We start from the raw sequence: 20,663 nt of genomic DNA, 5'->3' as shown, positions 1-20,663 counted from the left end.
GCATTTTGGATTTGATCAGACAATGGAGGTGGCTCTGGGGTCCCAGCCGTGGTGCTGGGGCTAACCGTGCTGGCCATGGCTGCAGCAGTGCTATATTCCAGGCAGGACCCATCTTTATATAAATTCTGGGTTAATGATCAGCCTCAGGCAGGTGGGGTGAGATATCAGAGCCGGCTCCTGGATATGGAGACCTTTAAACCTCTTCTCCAAAGCTGTGACACCCCAGCCCTCCACTGGCGAGTGCTAGTCTAGGTAGAGTGTGAGAACGAGGGATGCAGGGCCAGAAATGCGGGGAGAGTTTGAGGTAGAGCATGGGGTGTTCTCTGAGGACAAAGACAGGGTCCTTAAGGAGAGCTGATCAGGTGGTGGGGGGATTTGAGAGAAATGAAGACACATAAGGAGGAGAGAAGGACAGAGAAGGGGCCAGAAGTCAGCCAGGAGGGACTGAATACAATGGTTCCTCAGAGAACAGGTACAATTTCTGACCAGTGAGCTATATCCCTTGACAGAGAAGTGAATTATGCCTTTCATGGATTCCAAAGTTTCACATGTATCTGAAGTGGGTCTCACATGCCACAGAAAGATATTGGTGGCCTGTGTAGGAAAGGAAGTGGCTCAACAAACACCATATGTGGAGAGTTGCGGGCATAGCTGTGGAGAGCGCTGGGTCAGAGGGTTGTACAAGGAGTGAGTCAACCTGGAAGCATGTGATGGGGATCATGAGGACTCAGACAAGACCCCTGGACCACAGCCAAGAAGAAGTTGGAAGTAAAGCCTATGTGGTGGCTCAGGCCTACAATCTCAGCACTTTTGGAGGCAAAGGAGAGAACATCACTTGAGGCAGGAGCTCGAGACCAGCTTGGGCAATATAGGGGGTCTTTGTCTCTAAAAATATTAGCTGAGTGTGGTGACATACGCATGTGGTCCCAGCTACTTGGGAGACTGAAGAAGGAGGATCACCCGTGATTGGGAGGTCAAGACTATAGTGAGCCATGATCATGCCACTGCACTCCAGCCTGGGCAACCGAGCAAGATCTCTCTTTTCAAAAAAAATCCCAGCACTTTGGAAACCCAAGGCGGGTGGATCACTTGATGTCGGGAGTTTGAGACCAGCCTGACCAACATAGAGAAACCCCATCTCTACTAAAAATACAAAATTAGCTGGATGTGGTGGCACATGCCTGTAATCCCTGCTACTCAGGAAGCTGATGCAGGAGAATCGCTTGCACCCGGGAGGCCGAGGCTACGGTAAGCCAATATCATGCCATTGCATTCCAGCCTAGGCAACAAGAACAAAACTCTGTCAAAAAAAATGAATGGGCCAGGCCCAGTGACTCACGCTTGTAATTGTAGCACCTTGGGAGGCTGAGAGGGGAGGATAACTTGAGCCCAGGAGTTCAAGACCAGCCTGGGCAACATAGTGAGACCCCATCTCTACAAAAAAAAAAACTATCCAGGCATGGTAGTGAGTGCCTACAGTCCTAGCTATTCGGAAGGCTGAGGTGGAAGGACTGCATGAGCCCAGGAGGTCAAGTGTGCAGTGAATGAATGAAAAATTCTCGTTTTGTTTCAGGCAAAGAGGACTGAGGCATCCCGTCCTCTCTGGGTCCTCTGACCCTCCCACTCTGTGAGATAGAGGCAACCAGCACATTCATTCATTCAACAAGTGATTTGAGACAGGAGCATCCTGGAGTGAATATGGCTCCACTTTCAGTTCCAGTTGAGATTCAGAGCCGAACAGTCCAACAGGGGCTGGATCAGACCCTTTCCCCGAGAAGGTCGGGGAATCAGGGAAGTGTTGCCTGGAGCAGGGATCCAGGAGAATTAGAAGAGTGGTTAAGAATGTGGACTTTGGCTGGGTGCAGTGGCTCATGCCCATAATTTCACCACTTTAGGAGGCCGAGGTGGGCAGATCACTTGAGGTCAGGCGTTCGAGACCAGCCTGGCCAACATGGTGAAACCCCGTCCCTACTAAAAATACAAAAAAAAAAAAAAAAAAAAATTAGCCAAGCACTGTGGCGCATGCCTGTAATCCCAGCTACTCAGGAGGCTGAGTCAGGAGAATTGGTTGAACCCAAGGTGGAGGTTGCAGTCAGCCAAAATTGTGCCACTACACTCCAGCCTGCGCAACAGAGTGAGATTGTCTCAAAAAAAAAAAAAAAAGTGTGGACTTTAGACTAGACAGTCTTGGGTTCAAATCCTGCCTCTGTCCCCTACCAGCCAAGTGACTCCAGAGAGACTGTGGGTGGGAAACACCTGGCCGAGGGCACGTGGCATCCACCTGAAGGTAGTAAGGGTGAAGATTAGACTGCCGTGGCTGATACCAGAAGAGCAAAGGAGCAGGACACTTGGCAAACAACAGTGTCATGGTCCCCTGGGAGCTCAGGGTGGACAGCAGCTCTAGAGACTCCAAGGATGGGACTGATGTTGAGGACCTGGTCCTAGGGCTCCCCCACCCCTGGGGGCAAAGTGGGATTCAAGCTGGGCCTTGAAGAGGGGACTGAGAGCATTTGGTGAGGGGCACAGAGGAAGCTCCTGTGGGCAGCGGCTGCTGGCCAGGTGAGGGGAGAATGTCTGGTGGGGAGCTGAGCAGGCTGATTTCTGGGCACCTGGCTGTCCTATGATGCAGTTGTGGCGATCTGGCTTCTCTAGGGGATGACCTGAATCTGCCTAGAGTCCTTGACCCCCTGCAGCATGTCACCGCCTGGTACCACGCTGCTAGAAACAGCAGAACCTGGGTCCCGACCCAGATCCATGTGACTCTGGGATGGGCTCCTCCCAGCCGTCCTCCTTCCCTCCCAGCTCAGCTCCTTTCCAACTGCACGAGGCTTGCATGCCCTCAACTATGAAATGGGGATAACAACCGAGCCTGCCACATGGAGATATTGGGATATTGTGTAGATTGAGGGAGCCAGTCAAATTAAATAATTTTTGCATCAAGTCTGGCACATGGTGAGTTTTTGGGAAATGGCATCACTGTCATTGTCACCATCATCACCATTATTACAAGTCCTAGCTGGAAGCCAAATGAGTGATCATCCAGTCCAGTCCCCTTGTTATACAGATGGGGAAACTGAGGCCTGAACTGGGGTCAGTGGATCACTGTTGGTAATGAGCAAAGGAGTAACAGAGTTCTTCCCAAGGCTGAGGCCTGCCATCTCTAGCCTCCACACCCCCATGAGTGTAGTCCCAGTGACAGTCCCAGATGGCACTAACCAGCTCTGTAGCCCCAGCTGCCCAGGGTAAAGCGGATGGGCCACAGCCCCGAGAGCTCTGACAGGTGTGGCTGGCTGCTCTGCGCAGGGAATTTGCCCTGTTCAACATGGGAGACCCCTCGGGCCAGCCAGACACTGTCTCCCTTCCCTGGATTCTTCCCACTTCCAAGCTACCCTGTCACACTGAGGGCCATCACTGTCCTTTTGGACATGGCCTCAGAGCCCCCTGGGAACCAACCAAGGCCTGGGCTGGACAGTCTGGGTATCATGAAATCCAGCTCAGCCCCAGATGGAAACACAGCTTCCACATGCCTCTTTTTTTTTTTTTTTTTTTTTAAGATGGAGTTTTGCTCTTGTTGCCCAGGCTGGAGTGCAGTGGCGCAGTCTCGGCTCACTGCAACCTCTGCCTCCCAGGTTCAAGCAATTCTTCTGCCTCAACCTCCTGAGTAGCTAGGATTACAGGTATGCGCCACCATGCCTGGTTACTTTTGTATTTTTAGTAGAAATTGGGTTTCTCCAAGTTGGTCAGGTTGGTCTTGAACTCCTGACCTCAAGTGATCCACTCACCTCAGCCTCCCAAAGTGCTGGGATTACAGGCATAAGCCACTATGCCCACCACTTTTCTTTTTCTTCACAGCAGATCTTTCCACATATGGCAAGCTCTGACACCCACTAAGAACCAGCACAGCATGCATGGAGCACACACCATACACCAGGCTTGGTGCTTAGAGCTTTACATACTTGATCTCATTTAACTGCCCTAAGAAGTCAGGGGATGATCCCCATTTCACAGAATACTGAGGTTCATAAATGTCAAATAACCTGCCTGGAGGAGCCAGGCTCCTGGAGGAGGAACAAGGTTTGTGCTCACGACCACTGGGTGGAACCCTTTTCAACGTGGCACATGGTCCCAGAGTCACAGGCCTTAAAATAAGAAATTTGGTTAGAGAGCAATTTTCTATCTTGGAATCATCAGATCCCCTGTCAATTCTTATGTGTTTACAGGCAAGGACGTGTCAACACAGAGACTTAAGAAGTCAAAGTGAACTTCCTGAGCCCCAACAAGCAGGAGTGCTGCCAAAGCCAAAATGGATGTATCACCTTGGAAGATGACACACCAGGAAGAATGGGGAGGAGGAAGGAGGAAAAACTGCTGATGAGGACGACTCGCTCTTTGGGGCCAGTCATATCTACAAAGCCAGCTCTTCTGAGACGGAAGAACAAAGATGTTTCTCCTCTGTGAGGAGGCGACAGTGGTGTTCTGGGTGAAGGAGAGCGGCTTTGTCCTGGAAGAAATCTGACTTGGAAGGAGGCCCAGCTGTCCAGCAGGCGCCTGCTCCCTTTGCGGCTCTGGCTTCCAAAGGGCTCTCTGCAGAGCTGCTTTCCAGAGCTGCTGGCAGGAGGTCCTTGCTGGGGGTTGATGCATGCGAAAGTCTGGAGTAGTGGGAGCCTATCTTGGGACCTGGAGGGGAGCTGCTCTACATCAGCACCTAAGCTACGAGGCACAGGGCTGGGTACCACGACGGCATGGGTGAAAGCAGCCTGGATTTGGATTTCAGAAGAACTGGGCTTGAGTCCTAGTTCTGCCATAAACCATGTGACTCTTAGGCAGTCGCTTTATGTTTTTATTTCTTTGGCAGTAAAACCGTCATTACCTACAATATGGGAATTGTAAGGAACTGCTAAGAAAACAAATCTGAAAATGTTCTGTGCAGACTCTCAAATACTGTGCAAATATTAAGCTGTTATAAAATCCAGTACCTGCCTTTGAGATTTTGCAATCTGGTGAGCAGGTAAACACAAGTACACAAAAGAGAACAGTCTCCATTTAGTGCTGGGTGATGGGAACCGAGAGCAAATGCTTTGAGTTTGAGGTAGTGGGCTGGCAACAGGGAAAGGCAGACCTTGATTGGGTTTTTAAAGATGGGAAGACAAGCTGGGTCACTGGGCACTCCCACAGGGGAAGCATGAGCCAAGGTGCATCAGCCATTCTACATACGACCTGCTCCAGCCGTCAGGTGCAACAGAGGTTACAAACAGGTGACAAATTAGAGAAATCCAATCTGGCACGTGTGTTTTACTTGCACCATACAGTGTTGGTTTAATATTATTTGGCTACTTAAGACAGGGAGATTTAAAATTAAAAATACAGCTTTCCCATTCTCTTTTTTTTTTTGAGACGGAGTCTCACTCTGTCACCCAGGCTGGAGCACAGTGGTGCAATCTCAGCTCACTGCAACCTCTGCCTCCCAAGTTCAATCGATTCTCCTGCCTCCGCATCCCAAGTGCTGAGATTACAGGCACGCACCACCATGCCCGGCTAATTTTTGTATTTTTAGAAGAGATGGGATTTCACCATATTGGCCAAGCTGGTCTTGAACTCCTGACCTCATGATCCACCCACCTCAGCCTCCCAAAGTGCTGGGATTACAGGTGTGAGCCACCACGTGCGGCCCAGATTTCCCATTCTTTTTAAAAACCAGAAGACCTGGCCAGGCGCAGTGGCTCACACTGTAACAGCACTTAGGGAGGCCAAGGCAGGTGGATCACAAGAGGAGATAGAGACCATCCTGGCCAACATGGTGAAACCCTGTCTCTCCAAAAAAAAAAAAAAAATTAGCCAGGCATGGTGGTGGGCACCTGTAATTCCAGCTACTCGAGAGGCTGACGCAGGAGAATCGCTTGAATCAGGGAGTCGCAGGTTGTAGTGAGCCGAGATTGCGCCACTGCACTCCAGCCTAGCGACAGAGTGAGACTCTGTCTCAAAAACAAACAAATGCACACACACAGACACACGCATGCGAGCACACGTGCGCGCGTGCCCATACATTCACACACGCACCCCCTCCTCCCTGAAGACCAGGCCACACTGAATCCTCTTCCCTAGCCAGTAGTGATCCTCTGGAGTTTCTAAGAAGGTTCATGCCATACTCACTACATCGCCTGCTTTTTTTCCCACCTATTCTAGTTAACTGACTCCATCACCACCTGACCTGTCAGTACCAGGGCTTTCCTGTGTAAACAAAACCTTCTATTGGGCAAAAAAGTTTTATGAAGGGAGCTGTATGAGGGGAGACATGGATCCCTAGACAACCTAAAGGAGAGACTGAAGTGGACCCAAGCTATAAACCCTCCCCTGTCAGCCAGCTTCCAGCTGCCACCAGGCCCACTCCTGCATACCTGACATCTTTGCCCACGGTCATCGATGCAATCACTTTCTTCACTGCCTCCTTCTTCTTCTCCTTCTTGTCACTGTTGAGCTCTGCCTTCAGCTCGAAGATTTCCCCTAAGGAAAGGAGGCAAGCATGAGTGATCCCTCCCTACCCTGCCAAGGGATGATTCCCTATACTTAACTTCCAAAAGAACTGGAGGGAGGCACGTCAGACATCCTATGCTGTTGGCTGAGGGCAGCTTCAGGCCCCTGGCCTCAGGTGAGACAGGCAACAGTGAGGGACAACTGTTAGGACAGGAATTAACAAGATGGAAGCTTGCAGGCCCGGCACAGTGGCTCACACCTGTAATCCCAGCACTTAAGAGGCTGAGGATCACTTGAGCCCAGGAGTTTGAGATTAGCTGGGGTAACATAGTGAGACCTCATTTCTACAAAAAAAAAAATTTTTAATTAGCCGGTGTGGTAGCACGTGCCTGCCGTGCCAGCTACTCTGGAGGCTGAGGCTGGAGGATCATTTGAGCCCCTCTAGGTCGAGGCTGCTGTGAGCCATGACATCACTACACTCCGGCCTGGGTGACACAAAGTGAGACCCTGCCTGTCTCAAAAAAAAAAAAGGGCTGAGAGGCCCTGCTGGATTGAAGCCACAGGAACCATGAAAGCTACAAAGGTTCTGAGGAAGACAAAAGCATCAAAAACATGACAGCAGGCTCTGCTCAGCCAGAGAGCTAAAAACCCAGTGGAAGGCAAGCTGTTATCAGCTACCCTCACTCAACCAAAGGCCCTTAAAAGCCTCAGTGCAATAGAATCTGAGTACTTAAGGCTTGCAGGGAGAGGGCAGAATTTGTTGACTCCCACACTGAGGCCTTTCCTGTTTTCTTCAAACCTCTAATTAAAACAGCTTGCTCAGGGTTTCACTTCCTGAGACACGAGGGGTTGCTCAGCTCTGAAAATGGGAATTCAGCTGCTCCATGAGAGCTCAAGCATGTAACAAATTATTCTGAAGAATCTGATGATGTGAAAAAAACAAATGAGGAAGTAGACTTGTCTGGCCCTGCCATGGACAGATAGTCAGGACCCCAATAACAGGTTAGGAGGGCAGATGTTATTTCCTGAGCCATTCTCTCTCTTTTTTTTTTTTTTTTTTTTTTTTTGAGACGGAGTTTCACTCTTGTTACCCAGGGTGGAGCGCAATGGCGCGATCTCGGCTCACCGCAACCTCCACCTCCTGGGTTCAGGCAATTCTGCCTCAGCCTCCTGGGTAGCTGGGATTACAGGCATGCGCCACCATGTCCAGCTAATTTTTTGTATTTTTACAAAAAATTCTGCCTAGGAGGCAGAAGCGGACGGCGGCGCGGTCCCGGGCGGCAGAAGCGGACGGCGGCGCGGTCCCGGGCGGCAGAAGCGGACGGCGGCGCGGTCCCGGGCGGCAGAAGCGGACGGCGGCGCGGTCCCGGGCGGCAGAAGCGGACGGCGGCGCGGTCCCGGGCGGCAGAAGCGGACGGCGGCGCGGTCCCGGGCGGCAGAAGCGGACGGCGGCGCGGTCCCGGGCGGCAGAAGCGGACGGCGGCGCGGTCCCGGGCGGCAGAAGCGGACGGCGGCGCGGTCCCGGGCGGCAGAAGCGGACGGCGGCGCGGTCCCGGGCGGCAGAAGCGGACGGCGGCGCGGTCCCGGGCGGCAGAAGCGGACGGCGGCGCGGTCCCGGGCGGCAGAAGCGGACGGCGGCGCGGTCCCGGGCGGCAGAAGCGGACGGCGGCGCGGTCCCGGGCGGCAGAAGCGGGCGGCGGCGCGGTCCCGGGCGGCAGAAGCGGGCGGCGGCGCGGTCCCGGCCGGCAGAAGCGGCCACGCGGTCCCGGCCGGCAGAAGCGGACGGCAGCGCGGTCCCGGCCGGCAGAAGCGGACGGCGGCGTGGTGCGTGGTCCCAGCCGGCAGAAGCGGACGGCGGCGCGGTCCCGGGCGGCGGCGCGGTCCCAGCCGGCAGAAGCGGGCGGCGGCGCGGTCCCAGCCGGCAGAAGCGGCCGCGCGGTCCCAGCCGGCAGAAGCGGACGGCGGCACGGTCCCAGGCGGCAGAAGCGGACGGCGGAGTGGTGCGTGGTCCCAGCCGGCAGAAGCGGGCGGCGGCGCGGTCCCAGCCGGCAGAAGCGGGCGGCGGCGCGGTCCCAGCCGGCAGAAGCGGCCGCGCGGTCCCAGCTGGCAGAAGCGGACGGCGGCACGGTCCCAGGCGGCAGAAGCGGACTGCGGCGCGGTCCCAGGCGGCAGAAGCAGATGGCGGCGTGGTGCGTGGTTCCAGGCGGCAGAAGGGGACGGCGGCACGGTCCCAGGCGGCAGAAGCGGACGGCGGCGCGGTCCCAGGCGGCAGAAGCGGACGGCGGCGCGGTCCCAGGCGGCAGAAGCGGACGGCGGCGCGGTCCCAGGCGGCAGAAGCGGCCGCCGGCGCGGTCCCAGGCGGCAGAAGCGGGCGGCGGCGCGGTCCCAGCCGGCAGAAGCGGGCGGCGGCGCGGTCCCAGCCGGCAGAAGCGGCCGCGCGGTCCCAGCTGGCAGAAGCGGACGGCGGCACGGTCCCAGGCGGCAGAAGCGGACTGCGGCGCGGTCCCAGGCGGCAGAAGCAGATGGCGGCGTGGTGCCTGGTCCCAGGCGGCAGAAGCGGACGGCGGCGCGGTCCCAGGCGGCAGAAGCGGACGGCGACGCGGTCCCAGGCGGCAGAAGCGGACGGCGGCGCGGTCCCAGCCGGCAGAAGCGGACGGCGGCGCGGTCCCAGCTGGCAGAAGTGGTGGTGGCGTCCAGAAGTGGCGGCACGGTCCCAGCGAGCTTCTCGGAGAAGCAGTGGTGGCTTCCATGTGATGGGCGAGCAGGAGGCAGTTCTCCGCGGTAAGTGGCGGGGCATGGACCCCACCGGGAACCCTCTGGGCCTCCCTGCTCCTTCCCCGGCGCTCGCTTTTGGGCCCTGACTCCTTGTGGGCTCTGGGCCCCAGTAGTCTGTGTGGCGGTGGTTGTGGGGTCCTGGCCGCCCCAGCGTGCGCATCCTGGCCGGGAACGGTGTGCGACCCGTGTCCAGCGTATAGGAGCGCCTGGCCCAGAGGCCGCGGTGAAGCGCGAGACCTGGGACCCTCCGAGCCCCACGGGCCTCTGAGCTGAGGTCCAGGGTTATTTCGATATCTCAGGACCTTTAGAAACAGACCTCGCTAGAGCACACTAGAGCAGGGTGCATCTGTAGTGTCAGTTCTTTGAGGAGTCTCCAGGTATTTAGCTGTTTTCCGTGGTGTATTCTGATTGTCATTTTCATTTTCAGTGTATGAGTTCCCTTTTCTCCAAAACCATACCCGCATTCCTTTTTTTTTTTTTTCTTTCTTTGAAAACAATCTCGCTCTGCCCCGGCTGGAGTGCCGTGGTGCCATCTGGCCTCACTGCAACCTGCACTCCCGGGTTCAAGCAATTTTCCTGTCTCAGCCTCCTAAGTAGCTGGGACTACAGGGACCTGCCACCACGCCTGGCTAATTTTTGTATCAGTAGTAAAGACGGGGTTTCTCCATATTGATCAGGCTGGTCTCAAACTCTTGACCTCAGGTGATCTGCTGCCTCGGTCTCCCAAAGTTCTGGGGTTACTGGCGTGAGCCACCGAGCCTGGCCTCTCCTATTTTTAAAAAACTTTCTAGGAATATTCAATAAGTGTGAGATTATCTGTGTGTGGTTTTCAATTAAACCACACACAGTTAGTTAACTTTGTTGGATAGTTAATTTTGAGGACTTTTTATCTGTTGTTCGATTTTATATCGCAGAATTTTCTGTTCAGGTCCTTTGCAACATATTAGATTCTTTTGCTACTTTGTAGTGTTTTTTGTGTACACCTTAGATGACAACTCACGAATTACATGATTACCTGAAATTTTTGCCTAATCTATAGGATGCTTTTTTTATTTGGAAAGTAGTTTCTTTGCCGTGCAGAAACTTTTCAGGTTGATGTAGTCCATGTTTATTTTTGCGTTTTATGCATGTAATTTTGGTCACCCATATAAGAAAATACTTACCAGTGACAAAGCATTTAATTGTCAATGAGGTGTTTCTTCCAGGACGTTTCTTTTTCTCTTTGCAAAGGTGAACAGAGATTCAAGTGACCCAGGATATATGCTCAACCTGTGTTTTAGTTAAAAACGTTTTGTGGTTTATGGTCTTTTGTTCTGGTCTTCGGGGTTTTTTTTGTTTGTTTGTTTTTTGCGGGGAGGTGGGGTTGATTTTCATATATCATGTAAAATAAGGGTCCTGTTTCTCTCTTCTGCATCCAGATACCATTTTTCTCAAAGGTATTCATTGAGCAGACTCTGCCTTCCACATTGTTCTGGTCTTTATCAAAGTGAGTTGACTATGTCCATATTTGCGTTGATCTTGTTTTGTCCTCCCCATTTTTGTCCACAGTTCTAAGTATTGTTTTTATCCAGGTACCATGTATTTGCTGCATAACTGCAGCTTGGCAGTGTGATTTAATATCGAGGATTGTGGGTCCTCACTTTGATTGTATTTCTCAGAATTCCTTTAGATACGAATTGCTTTTATGGTTCCCTGTGATTTTTAGCAATATGTATTTATTTCTCTTAACTTTTTTTTTGGCAACATAAAGGTGCATAATTAGGGGTACATTTTCACACATATAGATTGGGTAATGATCAAATCAGGATACTTAGGATCTGTATTCCTTCATAAGGTATTATTTTTGTGTGGAGAGAACACTCAAAATTCTCCTTTCTTGTTCTTTTGAAAAATATAATATTGTTAACTCCAGTCACCAGGCTGAGGAGGAGAACACTCAGATTTATTCCCTTAAGCTTAAGAAGAGAACTTTGCTTCCATAACCAATCCCTGCTCCCCGTCTATCTCCTAGACCCTGGTAACCAATATTGTGCTTTCTTTTTTTTTTTTTTTTTGAGACCGGGTTTCACTGTTGTTACCCAGCTCCGCCTCCTGGGTTCAGGCAATTCTCCTGCCTCAGCCTCCTGAGTAGCTGGGATTACAGGCACGCGCCACCGTGCCTAGCTAATTTTTTTGTATTTTTAGTAGAGACAGGGTTTCACCATGTTGACCAGGATGGTCTCGCTCTCTTGACCTCGTGATCCACCCGCCTCGGCCTCCCAAAGTGCTGGGATTACAGGCATGAGCCGGGCAGTTTTTTTAAGTTTTAAAATTATACTATTTACCCCTAGCACCAAGATTGTAGTCTCAAAATAGTCTCAAAATACCATTGCCCAGTGAAAGAAAACAAGCCTTCCTGGAGAAAGTGCTGATTCCTCCAGGCGCGGTGGCTCACGCCTATAATCCCAGCACTTTGGGAGGCTGAGGCAGGTGGATCACGAGGTCAAGAGATCGAGACCATCCTGGTCAACAAGGTGAAACCCCATCTCTACTAAAAATATAAAAAAATTAGCTGGGCATGGTGGCGCGTGCCTGTAGTCCCAGCTACTTGGGAGGCTGAGGCAGGAGAATTGCTTGAACCCAGGAAGCGGAGGTTGCGGTGAGCCGAGATCGTGCCATTGCACTCCAGCCTGGGTAACAAGAGCGAAACTCCGTCTCAAAAAAAAAAAAAAAGAAAGTGCTGATTCCAGGTCTAGGCCAGAAATGTGTAAGGAGCCTGGAACATATTGTCACTCTGGATAGCAAAGAATCCATCAAAGATTATTAGGATGATTTCAATATGTCTGAAGTGCCAATCTGAAGGGACTCCTTCTAACCAAAGATAGGACATTTTGTACATTATAAGGATGATAGTTGCAGTGAATTGAGATATATCAGATATGTTTGAATGTCTGCATTCATAATGATCCTTTTGAAAAAATAAAAGTGGGCTGGCACAGTTCCTCACGCCTGTAATTTCAACACTCTGGGAGGCTGAGTTAGGAAGATCACTTCATCCAGGAGTTCAAGACCAGCCTGTGCAACATAGGGGGACTTTGTCTCTACAGAACATTTTAAAAATTACTCAGGCATGAGGGCCCATGTCTTTGGTCCCAGCTACTCAGGAAGCTGAGATGGGAGGGTCACCTGAGCCTAGAAGTTTGAAGCTGTAGTGGCATGCCTGCTTCTCTGCATACCAGCCTGGGCAACAGAGCTAGACCCTCCCTGTCTAAATTAATTAATTAATAGAGGTGGTCACCATTGAAGGATATAAATGAAACAGCCCATCATTTTGAAAAATGGTAAACAGAAGAAATCAAGCCATGAACTGGCATTTTCCATATAAGTTGTACAAGTGAGTAACACAGTTTATAAGAAGCAGCATCTCTCTTTTATATTTACTTCATTTTTTTCTTCATGCAAGGCCCTTCTTAGGGTAGCAGTATCTCTTTCTGGAAGTATGGCAGCTCATAAACAAAGAAGGAATGATACAACAGTACCTTCATTGTTCAATCCATAATTGATCAATGGCCATTAGCATCACCAATTTAAAAAAAAAAAAAAAGATGTCCAGAGAGTACACACCTCCTCCCAGAAGAAACTAGCACAGTCTTTTTGTCCTGACCCTCAAGTCCAACCTGAATCTGACCAGGTCTTGAGATCAAATTACTAATTTATAAAAACTAGAACAAAGTGAAGAGCAAGTTAACCAACATCACAAGATACAATTAGCAAAATTCACAGTATGAGAAACAGCATAATGAGAATACACTTACTGTAATCCAAACTGTGGGGAAACGGCCTGGTTTATTCAATAAATGGACTGCAAGGGACAACACAGAGATCAAAGTGGGAAGCTGTCAGGATAACCTAAGAGGTGAATCAATCTTTGAAGGGACATTTCTGAGTACTTTGAGGCATAGAGTGAAAAATGGAATATCTCAGGCAGCCCAGGGTGAATAATGCAGTCACTAAGAGGGGCAGGGTGACCACAGGTGGCCAGCAGCAGGGATGGGCATTGTGAGCCATTGGATCAGGTCATGGGGCGTGGCATTGTGAGTCACTGGCCTGTTTGTGGATGGCATCAGCTAGGGCCAGCAGCCTTCAGTTGGAAGCTGGTAGTGGGAGGAGGAGGAGCTCCGACTACTCTCGTGGAAGTGTTTGTGCCCTTGGCGCTTGCTGTGTTGCTTTTTTTCTTTTTTGTTGGTCTTTTTTTTGATTTTGTATGTTGCTTTGTTTTGTTTTTTTCTTTTTTTTCTTTTTTTTATTTTGTGTGTTGCTTTGTTTTGAAGGTCCCCTTGTAGGTCACCCATGGGGAATACATTTAGCTGTTGCCTAGGCCCCAGGGCCGGCCTCATTCGTGTCTGTCGCAGGCAGAAGGTAGCGCCTTGTTGTGAATCTGAGACTCAGTCTGAGGCAGCTGTAGCACTATCATCCACCACTGCAGAGCCTGCCACGTCAGATTCCGGAGTGGTGAAGGTCCAGGACGTGCAGCCCATCACCAACTCAAAGAGGCGCAAAGGTAAAGAAGCCACGGGTGCCATTTGCTCTCTGGCACATCTCTGGCCACCACCTCCCCCACCTGCTTCCCATCCCCTCACCCCAGAGACATCCTCAGCTTCCCACTCCCTCCTGCCTATAGCCAGCTTTCCCAGGGCTGGGCATGGGGGACAGAGGCTACTCCTACCTCTTGTCTTTGTTGCTGAGCCTTCTTGCTTGAGGCCTTTTTGGTCTAGTCTCTCCCTCTCCTTGATGAAAATTCAAATACTCCGTTTTTGGAGTCTCCATCCCATTCTCTAGCCTTACCTATCCAGCTACTATGGTACCTCAGTGAAGGAGCTGGTTAAAGGCCCAATCGTTTCTTTTCTCCTATTCGATAAGGAAGCTAATAATTGGGATAACTCAGACTCAAATATTTGGAGACTTCTTAAATTTAAAATAGAGTTTGCCATGGAAGAGATTATATGGTGTTCTTAATAGATGGTTTTAAGTCACCTTGACAGAAGCAGCTTTATTTCTTCCAATTGTAATTTGAAAACCGAAGGAAAAATTGAGGGACATGCTTAAAATGACTGCAGAAGGTATGAAATGTTACTGCCAGAGCTGTAAAAAAAAGTTGTTTTGGTTTTGGTTTTACCCAAAAGTTCAGCCTTGGAGCTCTGATTACTTTAAAATTCCCACTTTGACATGAATGTCTCTTCAGCCCTCCTCTAGTAACTTCACGGGCTTTGTTTACCTCCTTGTTCTGAAAGACAAGTAGAGCTAGCTCATGGTTACAGGTTCCAAAAGAGATGAAATGACTTCACACTTGAATTTGTAAGGTAAAGATTTGAGAGTTAAAAGGCCAGACCCTGCCTGTGGGAAAGAGTTTGCTTTCATGGCTCCCCTTCCTAGCGGATGGGAAAGGGGAGGAGAGAGGAAACATTTCTTTCATTTTTTTTGCTATGGTCAAGTTGAAGACGAAAACTAATATTTGTAAGACAGGAGAGGAGCATTTAGTTACAAAATCAGTCAGACATTTGGGTATCACTACATTTGTTGAGCAAATGAAAGCTACCAGACTCAGAAAACCAGAGATGCTGATGGAACTGACATTAGTAACCAGGGTTTTCTATTGAGTTCAGCGCCCAGGGTGACTTCCAGTAACAACCACCCTCCCCTCCACACACACACTTTTCTCAGGACTGGAAAGCTCAGGCAGCCCAGGATGAATACTGCAGTCACACAGGGGCAGGGTGGCCACAAGGTGGGCAGCAGCAGGGATGGGCATTGTGAGCCATTGGGTGGGGCTGTAGGGTGGGGCATTGTAAGCCACTAGCCTGACTTGGTTGTTTCCTGGTAACCAGGTGACATAGGCTTTTTGGGTGATAGGCATCAGCCAGGGCCAGCAGCCTTCAGTCTAAAATCCTAGGATTTTAGAAATAGATGAATCTAGCTACAGATAATTCTGGGTAACCAGTTCCTTGAACAAAAACTAAGTCCACTGAAATCGAAAACATATCATAAAGACATGGAAATATGATCAGCTCATTTCTTTCATTTTAATGGCAGAGATTTTATTAGTATGGAGGAAATGTCTTATAGCTCTGTATTTAAACTTCAGTTTGGCTCTTACTTTCTTTCACAGAATAATTAAGCCTCACAATGGGTGTGCCTTTGTAACAAGGAAGTGCTGTACTCTCTTTTCAGAATATTGTGTAATATTCCATACCGTGTGGTAGATGAGGTAGTGAGAGAACAAAGTGAGCCTTTACGTTATTCTTTAGGATGTAAAACATGTTTTCATGTACATCTTATCGGAACCTTCCAAATACAATAAGGCCTGTGTATATTCTCCCTATGTTGCTGATACAGAAAGGAAGGCTTAGAGATCTGAAGGGACCGCGTGAGACAGCTACTGAACAGAACTGAGGTTCTAAGTCGTCAGAGTAGACATGGAGGGCATAGTGATGCCAAACTCAGTTCTTAACTTGACAGACTCCAGAATGTCTTACATTGTAAGGTCTACACATAACTTAGACCTCTCTTAGAACTTACTTTAATCTTGATTAGTTCCTTTTGCATTTTATTTTACACAACTTACAGCCAGCATTTACCTCTCCATTTTTCCTCCTAAAGAGATGAGTCCTCACTGTGTGGCACAGGCCGGCTTCTGACTCCTGGCCTGGGCTCAAGCACTCCTGCTGCCTCAGCCTGTAGGAGAGCTGACAGTACAGGCATGCGCCGTCTCTCCTGGCTCTACCTTCTGTCTATACGTTTATTGAAATGGATAAGGATAAAAGTAGGGGTAACAAAATGGCCTACATTTACCAGTCAAATCAACAGTTTAATAAATGTTGAAGAGTTTCTTCTGCGAACTGATTTGATGCTGAGAATGCCCTGGTCGGGAGAAGCCGGCCAGAGGGCAGGTCAGGCCCCACACATTAAGCACAGGATGCGAGTAAGAAGTGTTAAGTCAGGGCAGTTGAGGAAAAAATAGTTTGTGAGCACAGAATTTACCATTTTATTTGTATGTGCATGACAGTAAGTTTCTGTATGTCTCTTCAAATGTACTTTTGTGGTATTCAGTAAAGGGATAACAGAAACCTCTATTTCAGTGTTTATTATTTGGCCAGGCATGGTGGCTCATGCCTGTAATCCCAGCATTTTGGGAGGCGAGGTGGGTGGATTACCTGAGGTCAGGAGATCGGGACCAGCCTGGCCAACATGATGAAACCCTGTCTCTACTAAATATACAAAAAATTAGCCAGACGTGGTGGCACGTACCTGTAATCCCAGCTACCTGAGAGGCTGAGGCAGGAGAATCGCTTGAATCCAGGAGTTGCAGGTTGCAGTGAGCCGAGATCACGCCAATACACTCCAGCCTGGCTGAACAAATAAAACAAGAAAGAAACATGTTCAGAACACTCAACATAAAGTATAGACACATTCAGAGTTTGTTGTCAGTATCTTTATTTCAGAAAATTATGTATCACTTTTCTTGGAAAGTGATAAATTCCTACTTAGATGTGAAATTGAATTCTTTTGGTGACTTAGACAAACATCACAGCAACCAGTGCTCCAACCATTCTGTGGCACAGTAAACAGTCATTTAAAGTCATCAGGTAGAGCAGGGCACACTGCTGTGGAAAGACATGCTGGAGTGCTCTCTAGGTGGCAAGTCCTGTTTCAGAAACTCATGCCATAAATGATGCTCTGCTTCATTGTTCTCTTCTGAAACATTTCAGAAGAACATGATATCTTGAAGCCATTTCAAAGAGATGTTCTAAGAACCCAGTATAGATCTCAGACAGACTCAAACATATTTCTTACCTCAGATCTGTCACTCCTCACTGTGGTGACTCTGGGCAAGTCACTCAAAAGTCTGCATTTTAATTCACTGAATTGGAAAATATGGGTTGTAGCCCCTTCCCTGCCTGTCCCTTGGGGCTAATGTGGGGATCAGGGAAATCGCAGATCTCTGTCTTGAGCTGGAAATCATGTGGTCATGGAAACTGTGAAGTCACTTTCCATCCTATCCTGCACAGGAGACATGCAAGCTCCCTCTCTGTATTCAACCTCTACCAAGTATCTGGATTATTCTTCCCGACTTCGATTGAACACCTTAGGGCATTTACAAAAACATGAGTCTTTTTAAGTCTTTATCTGCATTTCATCCTTCTAGGCGCTATAGACCTTAGTAGGTCTATAGCATAGACCTACTAATGTTTCCACATCTCAGAATAGGGAAGAGAGGCACAGATGGGTTGATATCCCTCTCCCAGGTATGTGCAGATTCTAAGTAGGATTTGAACCCAGCTTTTTCTTGGTAACTTGGATCTTCTGCTTTTCTTTATTGTCTCATCTGAATAAAGGTATCTGCCTGCACAAACAGATCTTCCTAGAACCCAGATCTAATTCAGGTAGCATTGAAAAGCAGTCGGTGAAAACTAGGATCAAAAGTTTAAACTGTGAATAAGTTTTTACTAATTTCTCTGTGGTCCTCTGCCAGCAAGATGTCAAGCACTGTCTTTATAATAATACATTTCTACCTTGCAGGTTTGGCTGGCCGCGCCAAGAGCTGGATGTGTAAAACATGGAATAAAAAACGGAAGTGTAAGAAAATTTGCTCCGTTGAAAATGAAGGTAGGGTAGAAATTATATCATTAAGTTTATTGAAGCAAATAATTCCAGTTTACTTGTCCAGTGTCCCATATTAGAGAAACTCAGTAAATGCTATGTGATGTTCTTCATTTATTTCATTTGTGCCCATTTAAATGCATTAAATCAATGGTGGGTGATGCAACTACACGAGGAAAGTTACATTGACAACTTAGTTTGTTACTTAGTTTTTTACAAACAAGTAAAGTTACATTGTTTGTTTGTTTGTTTTTGTGAAAAGGTCTCATTTTGTCACCCAGGAGTGCATTGGTGCAGTCACAGCTCATTGCAATCTTGACCTCCCCATGTTCAGGTGATCCTTCTACCTCAGCCTCCCAAGCAGATAGCTGTAATGCACATGCCTTTATACCAAGCTTTTTTTTTTTTTAATTTTATTTTTTTTGTAGAGACGGGGTTTCACCCTGTTGCCCAGGCTTGGTTCACTTTTGATAGTAAAGGACATCTCAAATGTTTAGACATTTGCTTTCAATTTGGGCAGTTATGAATACAGCAATTATAAACCTTCTTGTGTCTTATTTGGAAACATAATTTTTAAAATGTAACTAAGGCAATACTAAAATTATGATTACTTCCTTGTATGGTAAGACTACATGTTTAAAAAAAAAAAAGACTACATGTTTCTTTGTAAGAATTTTGGTAGAATTTACCAGTAAAATCATCTGAAGGTAGTGTTTTTGTTCTTTTGAGAAGATATGAATTATTGATTCAGTTTCTAGAATAAATATAGGCCTATTCAGATGATTCATTTATCCTGAGAAGACTTCTAACCTTCTGAAACAGATCCAAAAAATTAGCTCGTTTTGTATAATGTATCCAAATGTGATACATTATTCTGTGATACATTATTCTGAACTATTCCTTTATTATGTTTTTTTTATTTCACTCCTCTTGAACTGATATTATTACTACATTGCAATTTCCTTCTTTCCTTTCTGGTTAGACAAGGCAGAGGTTCATTTTCTCTGATGACTTCCTGTTTTTCATTCCATTAATTTCTGCAGTCATTATTTATTTTTCCTCTATTTGACATTACACTGCTGTTCCTCTTTCATTGCCGAAGGTGGAAACTAGATTATGAATTTAGATTTTTTTCATTGTTGACACAGCATCATGAATGTTACTCACTGAATATAGTATCATTAAAATGCACACTTAATACTTAAAATAAATATATATGCTTTACTACAATTAAAAAAAAAAGCAGGTTAGATGATAAATGTAGTAGCAGCATATGTAGATCCACAGAAGTTAAATAATCCTGTAACATTTCCTAAAACGTGGGGGTTTGCCTGGACCTTCACACGGGCAGCAGGTGTGATGAGATGCTCTCGCTGAGCCATACAGTGCCTTTCTGTATTAACCAGTTCCTAGACTATTTCACACTGATGAGGTTGCCGTAGCTAGGAAGCCAAGGCTCTTTGATTTCTTTCTGCCCCTCTCCTTTGCCTTCCTTCAACATGGACTGAGCAGCAGCTCAGTCCATGCTTGTCAACAGCCCACCTCCATACACTGCAGCTTCAGTCCACATCCCGCAAGCCTCCTTGTGGGATTCCTCAGCATCACCAGTGCACTGACTGTCTCTCTGTGTTCTCCTAGCTCCTGTTCAAGACCCAGAGGAGTATACAACTGAAAGGATGCAGGAGGAGATGTCACCTGACATAGTAAGATGCATTTCTTTGTCTTGAAGAGAAACGTCTTTTTCTGGGGCTTCTAGAATGTCAAGTGAATATCATTTTTGACTGCCATTGTGAATCAGGCCTCAGCTGTCATGGACTCTAGCTACCAGTCACTGGAATGTATGACCTACTGAAGCCTGATTGATGATGTCACTCAAAAGATGACATCACTTACAAACTACTAGTGGGCATATTTCTCAGTAGCAACGTTTTCTTCTTGATTTGGCAGCCAACATGGACTTGCTAAATATTCCATGAAAACCCACTGCCTTGGTGGCTCACACATGGAATCACAGCACTTTGGGAGGCTGAGGCAGACAGGACCAATATGATGAAACCCCATCTCTACTATAAATACAAAATTAGCCAGGCACGGTGGCAGGCACCAGTGGTCACAGCTACTTGGAAGGCTGAAGCAGGAGAATTGCTTGAACCCAGGAAGCTGAGGTTCAAGAATCTGTCCAAAACTAAAGACAAAAACCTACTGCCCTTTCTCCAAGCATCCTCTGTGCTTCATTTGGGGGTCAGTGACTTGATCACTGTTTGATACCTGGCTTTCTAACACCACCAAGTGATTAAAAGACCTGCGCAGTCAGGACCCAGTATGATCTGATCCTCATGATGGTTTTTTTTTTCCCTCTTACCGCAGGAAAATGCTACAGGTGAATATCACCACCGTACGTATTCTTTTATTAACATAGCTTTATCGGGATGTAGTTGACATGCAACCCAATTCACCCATTTAAAGTGGGTTATTCGGTGTTTTTACTATATTTATCGGCTATGCACCCAGGTTACAATCTAATTTTAAAATCTCTTCATTCCTCCTCAAAGAAACGTCATTAGTAAGCACCCCTCTGTTTTTCCCAACCTTCCACCCCTGGTTCTAGGCAGCCCTAATATACTTCTTGTTTCTATATATAGTGCCTTTCTGTATAAACCGGTTCTTAGACTGTTTCACAGTGATGAGGTTGCCCTAGCTAGGAAGCCAAGGCTCTTTCATTTCTTTCTGCCCCTCTCCTTTGCCTGCCTTCAACACCAAGGAGAGTAGTCCAGCAGCAG

General features: G+C 48.1%; 2 protein-coding genes across 3 annotated transcripts in view; one reads left to right on the top strand and one right to left on the bottom strand.

Moving 5' to 3' along the window:
- Positions 1–7,521, bottom strand: part of LOC135271236 (probable glucose sensor protein SLC5A4) — a 48,885-nt gene extending 41,364 nt beyond the window's left edge. Inside the window, exons 1-2 of one of the 2 annotated variants that reach the window (XM_064367938.1) lie at positions 7,271–7,521; positions 6,396–6,501 (exon numbers count right to left, since the gene is read on the bottom strand). The gene's annotated coding sequence lies outside the window, so the exon portion shown is untranslated. The other variant, XM_064367939.1, reaches the window with a different exon arrangement.
- Positions 7,522–8,649: 1,128 nt separating this feature from the next.
- CUNH22orf42 (chromosome unknown C22orf42 homolog) overlaps positions 8,650–20,663 on the top strand; it is a 32,751-nt gene continuing 20,737 nt past the window's right edge. Inside the window, exons 1-6 of the mRNA XM_064367861.1 lie at positions 8,650–8,660; positions 8,737–9,252; positions 13,557–13,786; positions 17,803–17,889; positions 19,522–19,586; positions 20,251–20,278. Of these exons, the coding sequence (XP_064223931.1) occupies positions 8,650–8,660; positions 8,737–9,252; positions 13,557–13,786; positions 17,803–17,889; positions 19,522–19,586; positions 20,251–20,278 (937 nt within the window). The remainder of the gene's footprint in view (positions 8,661–8,736; positions 9,253–13,556; positions 13,787–17,802; positions 17,890–19,521; positions 19,587–20,250; positions 20,279–20,663) is intronic.

Source organism: Aotus nancymaae, unplaced genomic scaffold (assembly GCF_030222135.1).
Source record: "Aotus nancymaae isolate 86718 unplaced genomic scaffold, 86718_ANA_hifiasm-v0.15.2.pri h1tg000076l, whole genome shotgun sequence".
Lineage (NCBI taxonomy): Eukaryota > Metazoa > Chordata > Mammalia > Primates > Aotidae > Aotus > Aotus nancymaae.
Note: the sequence above shows the minus strand (reverse complement) of the source record. Positions and strands in the feature narration are given on the sequence as shown.